The sequence below is a fragment of the Moschus berezovskii genome, chromosome 7 (genome assembly GCF_049115385.1).
Source record: "Moschus berezovskii isolate FMDL1 chromosome 7, NW_MosBer_1.0, whole genome shotgun sequence".
Lineage (NCBI taxonomy): Eukaryota > Metazoa > Chordata > Mammalia > Artiodactyla > Moschidae > Moschus > Moschus berezovskii.
Window position 1 is genome coordinate 89,194,798 of NC_142466.1, and position 17,641 is coordinate 89,212,438.

Below are 17,641 nucleotides of genomic sequence, written 5' to 3' on the forward strand. Positions count from 1 at the left end.
AATTCATTAAAAGTGCAAGACAGACCAATGGGTTTTAATGTAATAGTATGAAAAGCTCATTTATATAATTTCAGAATCCACATTGCAACTAACCTTTAAAAAACCCCACCATTTTCAACTTTTGGTGAGGTATTCACCTCAAATATCCACAATCTGAGATGGCTATTAAAATACACTAGTCCTTTTACCAAGTGCATGTCTATGTGAAGCTGGAATTTTTTATACTTCAACCAAAAAAACATACCGCATCAGAATGAATACAGAAATATTGTGAGAACCTAGCTGTCATCTTTTAAGTCAAAAAATAAAGAAGTTTGCAAAAATGTAAAAACAATGTCATTCTTGTTAGACAATTTTTCTTGGAAAAGGTCAGTTTTTCGTTAAAAATTATGCTACTTGTACTAATATTTAATCAATTTATTGTTATTTTAAAAGGAAATGATAAATATTTAAAAATTTTTTGTTTTAATTTCAAGTATGATAAATATTGATAGATAGAACTCACATTTTTTAAAAAGTTCATTGAGATCCTCAATAATTTTTAGGACTATACAGTGGTACTGAGACCAAAACATTTGAAAATTACATTTCCAACATACTGAAGTATTCTAAAAAATGGCAAACAGAATTGGATGATGAAGTAAAGGGTCATCACTTACAGCAAAAAAGCCTCGTTCACAGCATCAAAGAACTCAGGCCAGAGGACTTCCTGAGGTTCATGTCCATGGTAGGTGAGCAGAGCCTCTACCAGTGGTTCAAAATCTGGCAAAGTAACAAGTGGGACACAGATTCGTGACAGGGACCTTACTCGTTCAGGAGACATCCTATGGAATAAATAAAATGAGAAATAAGTACCAAAATCTTAGAGCGACACATAAAGGCATACAAAATCTTCATGCTGAAAGAATTTAATTATTTCTTTGAATTATTTTTTTATTTGAATTTCTTTGAATTACTTCTTTCATTTCTGAGGTTATAACTACTGATATACATCACATTTGCAATTAAAACAAAGACACCTAAAATATTTATTAACTAGCTGAAAGTAACAAAAACAAATCCATTTGATGTTAACATGAATAACATTTTTTGTCAAACAATAACTATATTTTACAAAACAAAAAAATATTTAGTGAGAAGAGTGGCACTCTTTTATATGTTTACAAATCTCTTTCCTATATGGTTTGAAAGAAGACAGTGGATTCTTATATTTAGTTGTGCATATTTATTGCAATACATTATTTTGGTTGAATTACATGGAGTCTAGTCCCACATTGATAGGTAGCTTTAAAAGGCAGGAGTGTTATAATAGACTCTTCACACAATTATACATATTCTCCTTTGATACTACACTAAAATTCATCAACTGCTGCTCACACTCATTCCTGCAAATCTGTCTAGGAACACAAGTAGAGCTGCCTGCCAGAGGTCTAGAGGGTTGGTGATGGGTTATCTCTACCATGAGAAAGGCTGACATTATCCACGAATTACTGGTCAAGCATTACCCTGAAAGCTGAATCAAACTGATATCAAATTTGATACAGAGATTAGCATTACCCTGATCTCTATATCAAAAAGTTAAAAACAAAAAATAAGCTTTTCTTACTTTTGATTTGTTTGTCCTTTTGTATTATATCCTAGCAGAACTACTCAGCTCAGTCTTTGGAGTCATTGTTTGTTATTTAGCTTTATCTCCTATTCAGCCAACTTATTGACTCCCCCGCCCCACGCCCCTTCAAATTTCTCCTCTTTAGGAAAAAAAAAAAAATTCCTTCAAGGATTTAATAGTTTCTCTTCTTAAGATAATTAATTATTGTTTTTCAGTTGTTTAGTCATGTCTGCCTCTTTGTGACTTCATGGACTATAGCATGCTAGGCTTCCCTGTCCTTTACTATCTTCCAGAGTTTGCTCAAACTCATGTCCATTGAGTTGGTGATGCCATCCAACCATCTCATTCTCTGTCACACCCTTCTCTTCCTGCCCTCAATCTTTCCCAGCATCAGAGTCTTTTCCAATTAGTTGGCTTTTCGCATCAGGAGACCAAAGTATTGGAGCTTCAGCTTCAGCATCAGGCCTTTCAATGAACATTCAGAGTTAATTTCCTTTAGGCTAATGAAGGAATGAAGCGACCTAGCAACAGCAGCAGCAGCAATGAAGGAATATTATGATAATTATTCCTTTTTTATTAAAAAATCCAATCACTTATCCTCGTAAATGTACATATTGGTATATTTGCATTTTCTGTTTGTTATATTGGGTTCATTTTTCCTTATGGTGTCAATTTTTCATGAATATCTGGTGATTTTTTGCTTATGTTTTCTGGAATTTGGGATTCCACATTAGCCTCTCCATGAATGCTCTGTTCAGTGTAGTTCACCTCCGCAGGGTCAGGGATGTGGTACTGGCTGGGGTTGCCAATAAGTTGCATTCTGGGCATTAGAGCACCCCCCCAAACTGCTGGGAGTTGAGAGCCATTTGATACTTACCCTCCTTCAAAGGCTCCTCTCCCTCCTATTTGTTGGAAACAGGACACTGTTGTCTCTATTCTGGGGCTAGTGGATGAGGAGGATGAGTGGATGAGGGACTAGCCAGCTGGCTGCTATTTCTGCAGTACTAACAAGAACTACTATCTTGCTGGCTGCCATCTACCCTCCTATTTCTTGAATTTACCCTAAAAAAAATGCTTTACAAGCTTTTTGGGATGTGATATTTACCTTAAAAATATGCCACTACCTACCACTTTAAGCCTTTCTCATAATTTGTGGGTCATCAAAAGCCCCCTCTCGTTCTCACGGTATTATATATTTAATTGTTAAAATTATAGAAGTTGGGAGTATAAAGTAAATGCTAGGACATTCAGGTGCTTAGTTTATCACTTGATTTCATTTTTTACATTACATTTTCATGTTAATCTTCTGGCTAAATTGTGAGAGTTCCTACTTAGGAACTCTCATAGGTCATGCACATTAATCTTCAGGATTTTTCCAAGTTTTCTACATCAGAGGTACTCAAAGTACAGGTCGAGAAATCAGCAGCATCAGCATCCCTAGAAGTGAGGCCAAGGAATCTGTTTATATTTTTCCAGGGTAATTTTCTGCATGCTAAAGTTTGAGAAACACTGCTCTACTCTTTAACAGAAGTCCCCAGAATTAAATATCAATCTCTAGCAATAAACTGAATACTTTAAGAAAATATAATATACTTTTATATAATGTTTATAAATTTCTTATAAATTATTAGTTTAGCTGTATTATTTACTTGATAACAGCAAAATTCTCATAGAGACAATTTTTTGTCTAACTACACAATGATAAAAAGAAAGTCAACAGAAGAGTCCAAAATGCAGTACTTGGGTGCAATCTCAAAAATGACAGAAGGATCTCACTTCGTTTCCAAGGCAAACCATTCAACATCATAGTAGTACAATTCTATGCCCCAACCACTGATACTGAAGAAGCTGAAGTTCACTGGTTCTATAAACCTAAAAGATCTTCTAGATCTAACACCAAAAAAAGATGTCCTTTTCATCACAGGGGACTGGAATGCAAAAGTCAAGAGATACTGGGAATAACAGACAAGTTTGACCTTGGAGTACAAAATGAAGCAGGGTAAAGACTAACAGTTTTGTCAAGAGAAAACGCTGGTCATAGTAAGCACCCTTTTCCAACAGTCCAAGAGACGACTCTACACCCGGATGTCACCAGATGGTCAATACTGAAATCAGATTGATTATGTTCTTTGCAGCCAAAAATGAAGAAGCCCTATACAGTCAGCAAAAACAAGACCTGGGGCTGACTGTGGCTCAGATCATGAGCTCCTTATTGTAAGATTCAGACTTAAATTGAAAAAAGTAGGGAAAACCACTAGGTCATTCACATATGACCTAAAATCAAATCCGTTATGATTAACAGTGGAGTTGATGCACAGATTTGAGAGATCAGACTCGGTAAACAGAGTGCCTGAAGAACTGTGGATGGAGGTTTGTAATACTGTGCAAGGGGTGGTGACCAAAACTATCCCAAAGATAAAGAAATGTAAGAAGACAAAGTGATTGTCTGAGGAGGCTTTACAAACAGCTGAGGAAAGAAGAGAAGTGAAAGGCAAGGGAGAAAGGGAAAGATATATCCCCTGAATGCAGAGGTTTAAAGAGAGGCAAGGGGAGATAAGAAGGCCTTCTTAAATAAACAATGCAAAGAAACAGAAAAAGAATAGAATGAGAATGATTAGATATCTCTTCAAGAATACTGGGAGATATCAAAAGAATATTTCATGCAAAGATGGGTACAATAAAGGACAGAAACAGTAAGGACCTAATAGATGCAGAAGAGATGAAGAAGAGGTGGTAAGAATATACAGAACTGTGCAAAATGATCTTAATGACCCAGATAACCATGATGGTGTGGTCACTGACCTACAGCCGGATATCCTGGTGTGTGAAGTCAAGTCAAGTCAAGTGTGTTAGGAAGCATTACCAGAAACAAAGCTAGTGGAAGTGATGGAATTCCAGTTGAGCTACTTAAAATATTAAAAGACGATGCTGTTAAAGTGCTGCACTTGATAATGTCAGTAAATTTGGAAAACTCAGGAATGGCAACAGGACTTGAAAACGCCAATATTCATTCCAATCCCAAAAAGGCAATGCCAAAGAATGTTCAAACTACTGTACAGTTTTGCTCATTTCACAACACAAGAGTACTAACCATTATACAATTATGGCCAATCGCTCATTTCACATGCTAACAAGGTTATGCTCAAAATCGTTCAAGCTAGGCTTCAGCGGTACATGATCAAAACCTTCCAGATGTACAAGCTTGGTTTCAAAGAGGCAGAAGAACAAGAGATCAAACTGCCAACATTTGCTGGATCATGGAGAAAGCAAGGGAGTTCCAGAAAAACATCCACTTCTGTTTCATTCAGTTCAGTTCAGTTCACTTCAGTCGCTCAGTCGTGTCCGACTCTTTGCGACCCCATGAGTCACAGCACGCCAGGCCTCCCTGTCCATCATCAACTCCCGGAGTTCACTCTAACTCATGTCCATCGAGTCGGTGATGCCACCCAGCCATCTCATTCTCTGTCGTCCCCTTCTCCTCCTGCCCCCAATCCCTCACAGCATCGGAGTCTTTTCCAGTGAGTCAACACTTCGCATGAGGTGGTGAAAGTATTGGAGCTTCAGCTTCAGCATCAGTCCTTCCAATGAACACCCAGGACTGATCTCCTTTAGAATGGACTGGTTGGATCTCCTTGCAGTCCAAGGGACTCTCAAGAGTCTTCTCCAACACCAAAGCCTTTGACTGTGTGAATCACAACAAACTGTGGAAAATCCTTAAAGAAATGGAAATACCAGACCATCTTACTTTACCTCCTGAGAAACCTGTATGCAGGACAAGAAGCAACATTTAGAACAAGACATGGAATAACAGACTGGTTCAAAATTGGGAAAGAAGATTACATATGAGAAGATTACATACTGTCACCTTGCTTATTTAACTTCTATGCAGAGTACATCATGCATAATACTAGGCTGGATGAATCACAAACTGGAATCAAGATTGCCAAGAGAATTATCAACAACCTCAGATATGCAGATGACACTACTCTAATGGCAGAAAGCAAAGAGGAACTAAAGAGCCTCTTGATGAGGGTGAAAGAGGAAAGTGAAAAAGCTGGCTTAAAACCCAACATTCAAAAGACTAAGATCATGGCATCCAGTCCCATCACTTCATGCAAATAGACTGGGAAAAAGTGGAAACAATGACAGATTTTCTTGGGCTCTAAAATCACTGCAGACAGTGACTTCAGCCAAGAAATTAAAAGGCACTTGTTCCTTGGAAGAAAAGCTATGATTAACCTCGAGAGCATATTAAAAAGCAGAGACATCACATTGCCAACAAAGGTCTATTTAGTCAAAGCTATGTTTTTTCCAGTAGTCATATACAGATGTGAGAGTTAAGATTATAAAGAAGCCTGAGCACTGAAGAATCGATGCTTTTGAACTGTGCTGGAGAAGACTCTTGATATTCCCTTGGATTGCAAGGAGATCAAACCAGTTAATCCTTAAGGGAATCAATCCTGAATATTCATTGGAAGGACTGATGCTAAAGCTGAAGCTCCAATACTCTGGCCACCTGATTTTAAGAGCCGACTCACTGGAAAAGACCTCAAAGCTGTGAAAAATTGAAGGGAAAAGGAGAAAGGGGCAGCCGATGATGAGATAGTATCATTGACTCAAAATGGAAATTAATTTGAGCAAACTCTAGGAGATAGCAGAGTATAGAGGAGTCTGGCATGCTGCAGTCCATGGAGTTGCCAACAGTTGGAGATGATTTTCCAACTGAACAACAATAACACAATGATATTTTCTCCTTGTGAACAGTTTGTCTCTTCTCCTTAAATATTCACCCATTCTAAAACCCACTTGTTCTTCACCACTTTTCTAAATGGCTGAGGTCTCTCAACAGCATTTATCTTCCACAGTGCTCTATCATCTTTCTCTAACTCACCATCCAGGTTGTTTTAGACCTAAAATTAATTTGTGTATTTTTGAGTCTATAATCTAAGTTGTTAAAAAAAGACATATTTACCATGAGTTGTAAATACCTTAAATTCTTGGAATATATGAGCTTACTGGGTGGGATAAGAGAAGAGAAAGCTGTTGTGTTTGTGTGTGATGTAAGCTGCTTTTTTTGTGTGTATATTTTGCACAGCATCTAGCAGAATATTTTGCACAGAATAAAGGCTTTATGAAAGCCTGAGAAATTGCAAAATATGCCTGAGCATTACATGCACTCGTATTAAATCCAGAATTCTGAAATACAAGAGGAGCACATGATTATCTTGTCTCTATAGCCTGAACCAATCAGTTCTCTTCTCTAAAAGACCTATAAGTACAACGTTCCTCTCATTATCTTAAAAAAAAAGGAGGAGAGTCAGAGACTATTACTGGTCACTGAGTGGGTAAAAAAGATGATCTCAGCACCAAGGGCATCTATCAAGAATTGACACTTACAGGCTGCAGATTATATCTCCTAATTAGGCGGGAAAAGTCCAAGATAATTTTCCTGAAAAATTCTAACGTCTCAGATAAACTGAGGTAGCTCTTGATTCTACCAAAATGCAGACAGACCAAATGATAATCTTCCAAAGTGCTCACAGCCTTCTTTTACTGGAGTGTGGAGATTTAACTTCAACCAGACTTGTGCAATATTTTCCAGACTGGATTATACTAAGCATTAGGTCTTGACTGATTGCCAGAGCAGCACTTCCAAACGATTTTTGCACAAGAATTCAACTGCAGAAGAATCAATGGTAACCATACACTGTTAGAGATATCCTTCCCATGTGGTTGTACTGAACTTTCCAAACCATCTGCAGCAAACCACAGAAATACAAGCTAAACTGATGATGCTCAGAAAATCCAGAATGTTGCTCCTTCTAGACAGTTTATAGCAAGGAACAAGAGAGATTTTAAACATTCTGTCATTAGATTGTTGATTTTAGTTGGTGGCAAGTGAAACTCTATTTAAAGCACTATGACAAGATCATTTATCAGACCTCTAAAAATAATGCAAAAGGAAATTCCAAATAGGTTTTCCTATTTTTCCTTTTGTTCCACTGACAATTTATGCACTGAAGTTATTAATTTCTATATTTTCTATATGCTTTAGCATTGTTTTGAAATGAACTTTAAACATTCAAGTGGCAAGAAGAAAGAAAGTATAGAAACCCTCTATAAAAAAACAAACCCCAGAAAAAAGCAGTGTAGCACTGTTTATAAGGGATTTAAGTTAAGAGTCTTTTGGTTGCTTTAACATTTGAAGCCATATTAGCAGAAGGAAAGTAATGATAAAACTCAAGTTTCATAAATAATATGAATGAACATCTGGATTCAAATGTACCAGAAAGTAGTTTGCCCACAATGCTGTATTCAGATTCAATTTTTTTAATTTTTAAATCTTAAAAATATACAGATAACTTCAGACATATAGTAGGAAAAACTTACACATTATTATGATACATATTTTAATTATTATAAATAACTTATGACAGTAACAACTATAATGGCTCCAGAATGTTTGGCAGCTCTCTCAAATATCATGATGCCATTCCACTACCTGATTTCACAAAATCAGTTTCTACTCAAGACAACAGAACACACTTGGCAGAATTCACTAGAGAATTGTAGACTTAAGAATTCTGAGTCTCACACAAACTTTCAGGGACCCAGGTTCTTTTCTGGTGGTAGAAATAAACTTCCTGGTTTGAGGTCTTAAAAGCAGGATTTTCAAAACTCATAAGGAGATTCAAAAAGTATGTTGGGCATCAAATTCCTTTTTAAATTCAGCTTTCTCGTAAGAATAACTGAACCTAACCCAAGAGACAGAATTTCTCTAAAATTTCAATACTTTCAGAAAAATATCCACAAGAAATTTTTGAAGTCTAGAATTCTTTCTAAAAAGGAAAAAAAAAACTTTATAGAAAATATCATTCTAGAGAGCAAATAAGGAATGTATCAGATGTGTCAGCGTCTAGAGGACATTCTATTAGCATAGGCAGCGTCTCTTTAATTTTTTGAAAGAGTTTGATAAAGATTAGTATTAATTCTTTTTAAAATATTTAGTAGCATTCTCCAGTGAAGTTATCTGGTCCAAGACTTCTCTTTGTTGGGGAGGATTTTGATTACTGATTCTATCTCCTTCAGTTCAGTTCAGTTCAGTTCAGTCGCTCAGTCGTGTCCGACTCTCCGCGACCCCATGAATCACAGCACGCCAGGCCTCCCTGTCCATCACCAACTCCCGGAGTACACTCAAACTCATGTCCACAGAGTCGGTGATGCCATCCAGCCATCTCATTCTCCGTCGTCCCCTTCTCCTCCCGCCCCCAACCTTTCCCAGCATCAGAGTCTTTTCCAGTGAGTCAACTCGTCTCATGAGGTGGCCAAAGTATTGGAGTTTCAGCTTTAGCATCAGTCCCTCCAATGAACATCCAGGATTGATCTCCTTTAGAATGGACTGGTTGGATCTCCTTGCAGTATAAGGGACTCTCAAGAGTCTTCTCCAACACCACAGTTCAAAAGCATCGATTCTTCGGCGATCAGCCTTCTTCACAGTCCAACTCTCACATCCATACATGACCACGGGAAAAACCATTGCCTTGACTAGACGGACCTTGGTCGGCAAAGTAATGTCTCTGCTTTTTAATATACTATCAAGGTTGGTCAAAACTTTCCTGCCAAGGAGCAAGCGTCTTTTAATTTCATGGCTGCAATCAGCATCTGCAGTGATTTTGGAGCCCAAAAAAACAAAGTCTGACACTGTTTCCATTGTTTTTCCATCTATTTCCCATGAAGTGATGGGACCAGATGCCATGATCTTTGTTTTCTGAATGTTGAGCTTCAAGCCAACCTTTTCACTCTCCTCTTTCACTTTCATCAAGAGGCTTTTGAGTTCCTCTTCACTTTCTGCCATAAGGGTAGTGTCATCTGCATATCTGAGGTTATTGATATTTCTCCCAGCAATCTTGATTCCAGCCTGTGCTTCTTCCAGCCCAGCGTTCCTCATGATGTACTCTGCATATAAGTTAAATAAGCAAGGTGACAATATACAACCTTGACGTACACCTTTTCCTATTTGGAACCAGTCTGTTGTTCCATGACCGGTTCTAACTGTTGCTTCCTGACCTGCATACAGGTTTCTCAAGAGGCAGGTCAGGTGGTCTGGGATTCCCATCTCTTTCAGAATGTTCCACAGTTTATTGTGATCCACACAGTCAAAGGCTTTGGCATAGTCAATGAAGCAGAAATAGATGTTTTTCTGGAACTCTCTTGCTTTCTCCATGATCCAGCAGATGTTGGCAATTTGATCTCTGGTGCCTCTGCCTTTTCTAAAACCTGCTTGAACATCTGGGAGTTCACGGTTTACATACTGCTGAAGCCTGGCTTGGAGAATTTTGAGCATGACTTTACTAGCGTGTGAGATGAGTGCAATTGTGCGGTAGTTTGAGCATTCTTTGGCATTGCCTTTCTTTGGGATTGGAATGAAGACTGACCTCTTCCAGTCCTGTGGCCACTGCTGAGTTTTCCAAATCTGCTGGCATATTGAGTGCAGCACTTTCACAGCATCATCTTTCAAGACTTGAAATAGCTCAACTGGAATTCCATCACCTCCACTAGCTTTGTTTGTAGTGATGCTTTCTAAGGCCCACTTGACTTCACATTCCAAGATGTCTGGCTCTAGGTCAGTGATCACATTATCGTGACTATCTTGGTCGGGAAGATCTTTTTTGTACAGTTCTTCTGTGTATTCCTGCCACCTCTTCTTAATATCTTCTGCTTCTGTTAGGTCCATACCATTTCTGTCCTTTATCGAGCCCATCTTTGCATGAAAAGTTCCCTTGGAATCTCTAATTTTCTTGAAGAGGTCTCTTGTTTTTCCTATTCTGTTGTTTTCCTCTATTTCTTTGCATTGATCACTGAGGAAGGCTTTCTTATCTCTCCTTGCTATTCTTTGGAACTCTGCATTCAGATGCTTATATCTTTCCTTTTCTCCTTTGCTTTTCGCCTCTCTTCTTTTTACAGCTATTTGTAAGGCCTCCTCAGACAGCCATTTCGCTCTTTTGCATTTCTTTTCCATGGGGATGGTCTTGGTCCCTGTCTCCTGTACAATGTCACGAACCTCCGTCCAGAGTTCATCAGGCACTCTATCAATCAGATCTAGTCCCTTAAATCTATTTCTCACTTCCACTGCATAATCATAAGGTTACTAGTATAGATTTATCCAGATTTTTAGATTTATAATTCAGTGTGTCAATAAAAATTTATCCATTTCTTCTAGGTTATTCAATTTGTTGGTGTATAAAAGTCTATAATCTGTTATGATCCTTACTATTTTTATGGCATCAGTTGTAACACCTCCTCTTTCATTTCTGGTATTTATTATTTGAATATTCTGTTTTTTTTAGTCTAGCTAAGGAGTTGTCAATTCTGTTGATCTTTAAAAAAAACAAACCTTTTCTATTTTTCTATTCTCTAGATTATCTCTCTTATAATCTTTATTTTTTTTTCATTCTTTCTGAATCCTTGGGTTTAGTACATTCTTATTCTAGCTCCTTGAGGTATAAAGTTAGGTTACTGATTAGAGGTGTCTCTTCTTTTTTAACGAAGGCATGTATTGCTATATACATCCCTCTTAGTACTGCTTTTCCTGCATTTTATAATTTTTGGTGTTTTTGTTTTCATTAGTCTCAAGATATTCTCCAATTTCCCTTGTGATGTCTTCTCTGATACATTAATTGTTCAACAGTATATTGTTTAATTTGCACATATTTGTGAATTTCCCAATTTTCCGATTATTGATTTTTAGTTTTGTGCTGTCATGGTTAGAAAAGGTATTTGGTATGATTTCAATCTTAAATTTGTTAGAACTTGTTTTGTGGCCTGATATATGATCTGTCCTGGAGAATTTCTTTTTTTTTAGCTTCCCACGAGCTCTTTATTTTACACATGATAGTATATCCATATATAGAGAGAGCCTCCCAGACGACCCAGTCGGTCCTTCTCCCGGGGATCTTTCTGACTCAGGGAATGAAGCCCTGTCTCGTGACTTCTGCATTGGCAGGCAGATTCTTGTCCTGGAGAATTTCTGTGTGTGCTTGAGAAGAATGTACATCCTGCTATCACAGAGCGTTCTAAATATAACTATAAGGTCCTATTCATCTTTGATGTTTTTTAAATCCTCTGTTTCTTTATTATCTTTGGCCTGGTTGATCTATACGTTACTGAAAATGGGGCATTGAAATTTCCTATTATTACTGTGCTACTTTTTAGTTTTCCCTTCAATCAATATTTGCTTCATATATTTTGATGCTCTACTGTTCAGTTCAGTTCAGTCGCTCAGTCGTGTCTGACTCTTTGAGACCCCGTGAATCGCAGCATGTCGGTGCATATATACTTCAAAATGTTTTCTCTTCTGAGAGAACTGATCCCCTCTCCCATTATATAACGTCCTTCTTTGTTTATTGAAATAGTTTTTGACTTTGTCTAATAAAAGTATGGCTACTCCTGCTTTCTTGTGGCTACCATTTGCATGGAATATCTTTTTTCACCCTTTCACTTTTAGCTTTTATATATATCCTTACATCTAAAATGAGTTTCCTGTAGACAGCATATAGTTGGCCTTATTTTTTTTTAGCCATTTAGTCACTCTATGTTTTTTGATGGGAGAGTTTAATGCATTTACATTTACAGTAATTACAGTAAGTCCCCCTACATACGAACTTTCAAGTTGTGAATTCTTGAAGAGATGAATGTGCGTTCACATATTTAATCATGTCAATTCACATGCCCGGCATATACTGTCACATTCACGCATCCTTTACAAGGGGTTGTGCTTTTGTGTACTTTGTTGTAGAGTACTAATGTTGTGCAACACGAGGAGCTTACAAATGAAGACCAGATGGAACTGGAGGACCAGAGAAAGGATGAAGAGAGACAAAATGAAGAAGTGACTGAAGAACCAAAGAGATTCATGACAGGAAATGGCAAGGGGATTCTCTTTATTTTAGGAGGCACTGTTAGCTTTTGAGGCACAGGACCCAAATGTAGAATGGAACATGATGGCTATAGCAGCTGATCAGAATGCGGCCCGGCATATTCTATGTCATTCTGTGTCATCTGGGATGAGAAAAAAAAAGCGCTGCTACCTGGACATCATTGGACCATTTTTTCAACAGGGTAGATAGAGTTGAATTCAGCAAGGAACCAGAACCTGTGCCATCAATGCCTGGCATGAGTGAAATTGCAGCTCGCCCTCCATCTCTTATTGCTGATGATCTTTTAGCTCTACCATCTCCCAGCCTCCTCCTACCCCCATCCCACCCCTTTAGGTTGCAGCTTATTTATTTTATACATAATAGCTAGTACCTCTTAATCCCTACCCTTAGCTTGCCTCTCCTCATCTTCCTTCTCCTTATTAACAAATACTAGTTTGTTCTCTATATCGGTGAGTCTGTTTCCTTTTTGTTATACCTACTAGTTTGTCTTATTATTTAGATCCCACATATAAGTGATATCATACAAGCATTTGTATTTCTCTGTCTGACTTATTTCACATAGCACAATACCCTCCAAGTCCATTCATATTGTTGCAAGTGGCAAAACTTTGCTCTTTTTTGTGGCTGAGTAGTATTTCATTGTGTGTGTGTGTACTATCTATTTTAAACTGACAACTTCAGTTGTAGGAAAAAAAATCTTTACTTCTTTGTATCTCCTCACTGTGCTTTATGTTTTTGATGTCATAAGTTACATCTTGCCATGTTTTTTATCCATTAACATGGTTTTACAGTTACCACTTTTTAATGATTTTTATATTTTAAGTTTCATTATGTACCACCATTACAGTATTACATGATTTTATATTTGTTTATATATTTACTTTACCAGAGAATTTTATGTGTTGGGATGCTCTTGTGTTGCTATCTAGAGTTCTTTTGTTTTCAACTTGAAAAACTCCCTTTAACAATTCTTATAGGAAGTTTAGTGGTGATGAACTCCTTCAGCTTTTGTTCATCTGGGAAGGTCTTAATTTCTCCTTCATGCCAAGGACAGTTGGCAGAATATAATCATCTCAGTTGGTAGGTTTTTATTTTTAGCACTTTGAGTACATCATCCCACTCCCTTCTGGACTTAATGTTTCTACAGAAAAATGTACTAATAATCTCTATGCGAGTTTCTTTGAATGTGATGAGTTGTTTCTTCTTGCTGTTGTCAATATTCTCTTTGATATTTTTTGCCACTCCAACCTCCTCTCTTTGACTTTTGACAGTTTGATTATAACATTTCTCAGATGGGCCTTTTCAGTTCATCCTAGTTAAAGGTCTTTAATTTGGATGTCCAATTCCTTCCTCAGATTGGACAAGTTCTTTGCTTTTTTCTTTCTTCTTCTGACACTTTCACAATGTGTATAAATGATCCACTTCATGGTGTCCGATTAATTCTTAGGCTTAACTCTTATTTATTCACTTTTCTTTACATTTTCCTAATTTAATAATTTCAGAAAACATGTCTTCCAGTAGCTTGATCAAGTCTAACTGTTGAACCATTTTAGTGAATTTCTCAATTCAATCACTGTATTCTTCAGCTGCAGAATATCTGTTTGGTTGTTCATCAATAGCTTCTATTCTCTTTGCTGATATTCCCATTTTGTTCATACATCATTTTTTTGTTTGCTTTAGTTGTTTATCTGTACTCTATTGCAGTGCGTTGAAATTTTTTTAGAATGATCATTTTGAATAATCAGCTAATTCATAGACTTCCATTTCTTTAAGGTAGGCTTGTAGAGAATCCTTTTATTCCTTTGATTGGGCCATGTTTTCCTGTTTCTTTGTGTGCCTTATTATGTTTTTGTTGCTTTTTTTGAATTTGAAGAGTCACCTCTCCTGGTCTTTATGGACTGGTTCTGTACAAGGGAAGATTTTTAATCAATCTGTCTAGAGAACCTGGTGGGCCTTCAAACATTTTCTGGGGATGCATCGTCTCTATGTTTGTGCAAATGATTTCCCAATTAGAGAGCTCTGACAGTTTCTTTTTCAAGAGTTTCTTATCTCTTTCTCCCTCTAGTGTTTATCTGTGGTACCACAGGTTCTCTGATGATACAACCAGCCACTAAGCTCTTGTTCTCTGCAGCCCCTCAGGCATCCAAAGTATACTCCTTCCCTTTGTGCCTCAAGTCAGGGGAGACAGAAACTAATCTCTAAGGTAGCCCCTTTAAAAGCTGAAACATTGTATGGACATTCTAATCTTCTCCCTAGCCCCCACCCTAAAAGAGAAATTGTGAGTTGGGTACTTTGTCCTAATCATGTTAAGCTGAGCCAGCCTCTGTCTGTGGCACTCCCAGTTCTCTGTTGCTACAAAAAGCAGCTGAGCACTGTTTAACTCTCCATGGTCTCCAGCTATTAAAAGTATGCTGATTTCCTGTCAGTGGTCTGAGTTAGGAAAGACAGATGGCAGTTCCTCAGGTAGTCTCCCAAAAGTTAGAACATTGGACACATTCCATTCTTTCTTTCCCAAGGGAGAAGTTTCAAGCTAGATTTTTTCCTTCCAATCCCGAAAAGCTTAGGGGAGGGGCTACTGTGGTTGATATTAAATGGCTTTCTTACATGTTTCAATATGGCTATGCTTGGTTTTGAGTTTGCCAGGGGTACTTCATAATTGATTTCTGAATTTCTTACAAAGGCTCTTTGAATCATACACTACTAAGTTAGTGCTTTTGTGGGGGAACAAGACTAATGCTTCCTATTCTGCTATCTTGCTGACATCACTCCTTAAGAATTTTTAAAATGTTTATTATTTATTCAGTTTTCTTCTTTCAGTAATGACCCACTTATATATCTTGTCCATTTCCATACTGGAGTGTTTGCCTTATCAGTGATTTTCAGGAAGCATTTTTATAGTTTGCACACTAACCCTTTGTCTGTTTTATAAACTGCAAATACCTTCTAAATCTGGCTGTTCTTTTCAATATATTTAATAGCTTCTTGTTATTGCTTTTATTTATTCTTACTGAATTTTAAGAAATCATCAACTTTACCTATGGTGGGAGTTTGGTGTAGAGTGTAAATACACATTGCATCCTACTGACTTCTTAAACTCCCTTCAGTAATTTTTAATTCTATTACTTCATTATAATAATAATGAATTACAATTAATAATAATGAATAAAGATCCATTATTCAACATTCACCTCAGTTCAGTTCAGTTCAGTTCAGTCGCTCAGTCGTGTCCGACTGTCCGCGACCCCATGAATCACAGCACGCCATAAATCAAAGTCTTTACCTGATGTATAAATAATGGTAAGTGCTTTCCACACACCCTATGGGCATTTCATCTTATTTTTTAAGGTGTACTTTATATACCACAAAATGTACCTGTTTGAAATGTAGAATTCAAAAGATTTTTAACAAATTATTGACTTGGATAACCACCATCATCATCATCCACTTTTAGGACATTTCCATCACCTCAAGATCTTTTGTGCTCATTTGCAGGAAATCCCTCTACCCATCTCTGATCCCAGGCAACAAATAATCTATTTTCTGTCTCTATAGTATGATTTATCTATTCTGGACATTCTACAAATATGGAACCATACAGTATGTAGCCTTTCATGACTGGCTTAAGCATAGTGTTTTATTTTGTTTTTAATAATTTAAATTATTTATTTATGGCTGCACTGGGTTTTCATTGATGCATGCGGGCTTTCTCTAGTTACAGTGTGGGCTACTCTTCATTGCGGACCCCAGAGCACACAGATTTCAGCAGTTGTGGCACACAGGCTTAGTTGCTCCAAAGCATGTGGAATCTTCCAGGACTAGGGATCGAACTTGTGTCCTCTGCATTGGCAGGAGGATTCTTATCCACTACCTGGGAAGTCCAAGCATGTTTTGATGTTAACACCTACTGTAGCATGAATCAGAAGACTATTCCTTTTTCACTGAGGAATAGCATTCTATTGTATGGACAAAGCATATTTTATCCATCCATTAGCTGATAGATATTTGGGTTGCTTCTGCTTTTGGTCTATTATGAATAATGCCAGTATGAACATCCACATACAAGCATTTGTGTGCTTACTAGCCATTTGTATATGTATATATATTTTCAGTGACATACATTCCCATCTTTTACCAGTTTTTTAACTAAGTTATCTGTTTTCCTGTTACTGACTTCTTTGTATATTCTGGGTATGAGCTCTTTATAAGAGGTATGATTTGAAAATACATTCTCAGAATCTATGACTTGTCTTTTCATTTTTTTAAACAATGGTAACAGATAATTTTTTATTTATTTTTGTATTCACTTGAAGATGGTCCTCTGGATTGTTTCGGTTTTTTAACTACTACAAATAAAGCAGCTATGAATATTTATATAGAAATATTTGTGAATACCTACATTTTTCTTTGTCATTACTTAATACTTGAGTGAAACTGTTGGGTTCAATGGTAAGTGTATGTTTAACTTTATAATAAACCACCACACTGTTTACCAAACTAGTTATAGTAATTACTAGGCCTTATAGAAATTCTATGCTTAACCTTCTGAGGAACTGCCATACTGTTTTCTACTAGGGCTTCACTACTTACATTCTCATCAGCATTGTGTAAGGGTTCTACTTTTTCCACATCCTTGCCAAAATGTCATTTTCCATTCTGTTTATCATTTTTAAATTATAGCCATTCTACTAAGGTGTGTTGTTGTATCCCACTGTAACTTTAATTTGCATTTCCATGATAATTAGTAATTTTAAGCATCATTTTATATGCTTATTGGACAGCTGTACATCTTTGGAGAAATGCCTAATAAAGTCTCTTACCCATTTCTGAATTGAGTTTTTGTTGTTGTTTTTAGGAGTTTTTTTCTATAGTCAGGATATTAATCCTTTATCAGATATATTATTCCCAACTGAAAGATATATCTCACTTACCAGGTGTTGTATTAATTGTAATGAAATCCATTTTATCTACTTCTGCTTTGTTTCTTATGGTTTTGGTGTCGTATTCAAAAAAATCCCTGCCAAATCTAATGCCATGAAGATTTTCTCCAGTGTTTTCATCTAAGAGTTTCATATTTTACTTTAAGGGGTTAAATACA

General features: G+C 36.9%; 1 protein-coding gene across 4 annotated transcripts in view; it reads right to left on the reverse strand.

Moving 5' to 3' along the window:
• Positions 1–17,641, reverse strand: part of FANCC (FA complementation group C) — a 330,131-nt gene that overhangs the window by 78,200 nt on the left and 234,290 nt on the right. For all 4 annotated transcript variants that reach the window (XM_088838102.1, XM_088838101.1, XM_088838100.1 and 1 more), the window contains one exon: positions 660–824. In XM_088838102.1, coding sequence (XP_088694228.1) covers positions 660–824 — 165 coding nt within the window. The remainder of the gene's footprint in view (positions 1–659; positions 825–17,641) is intronic.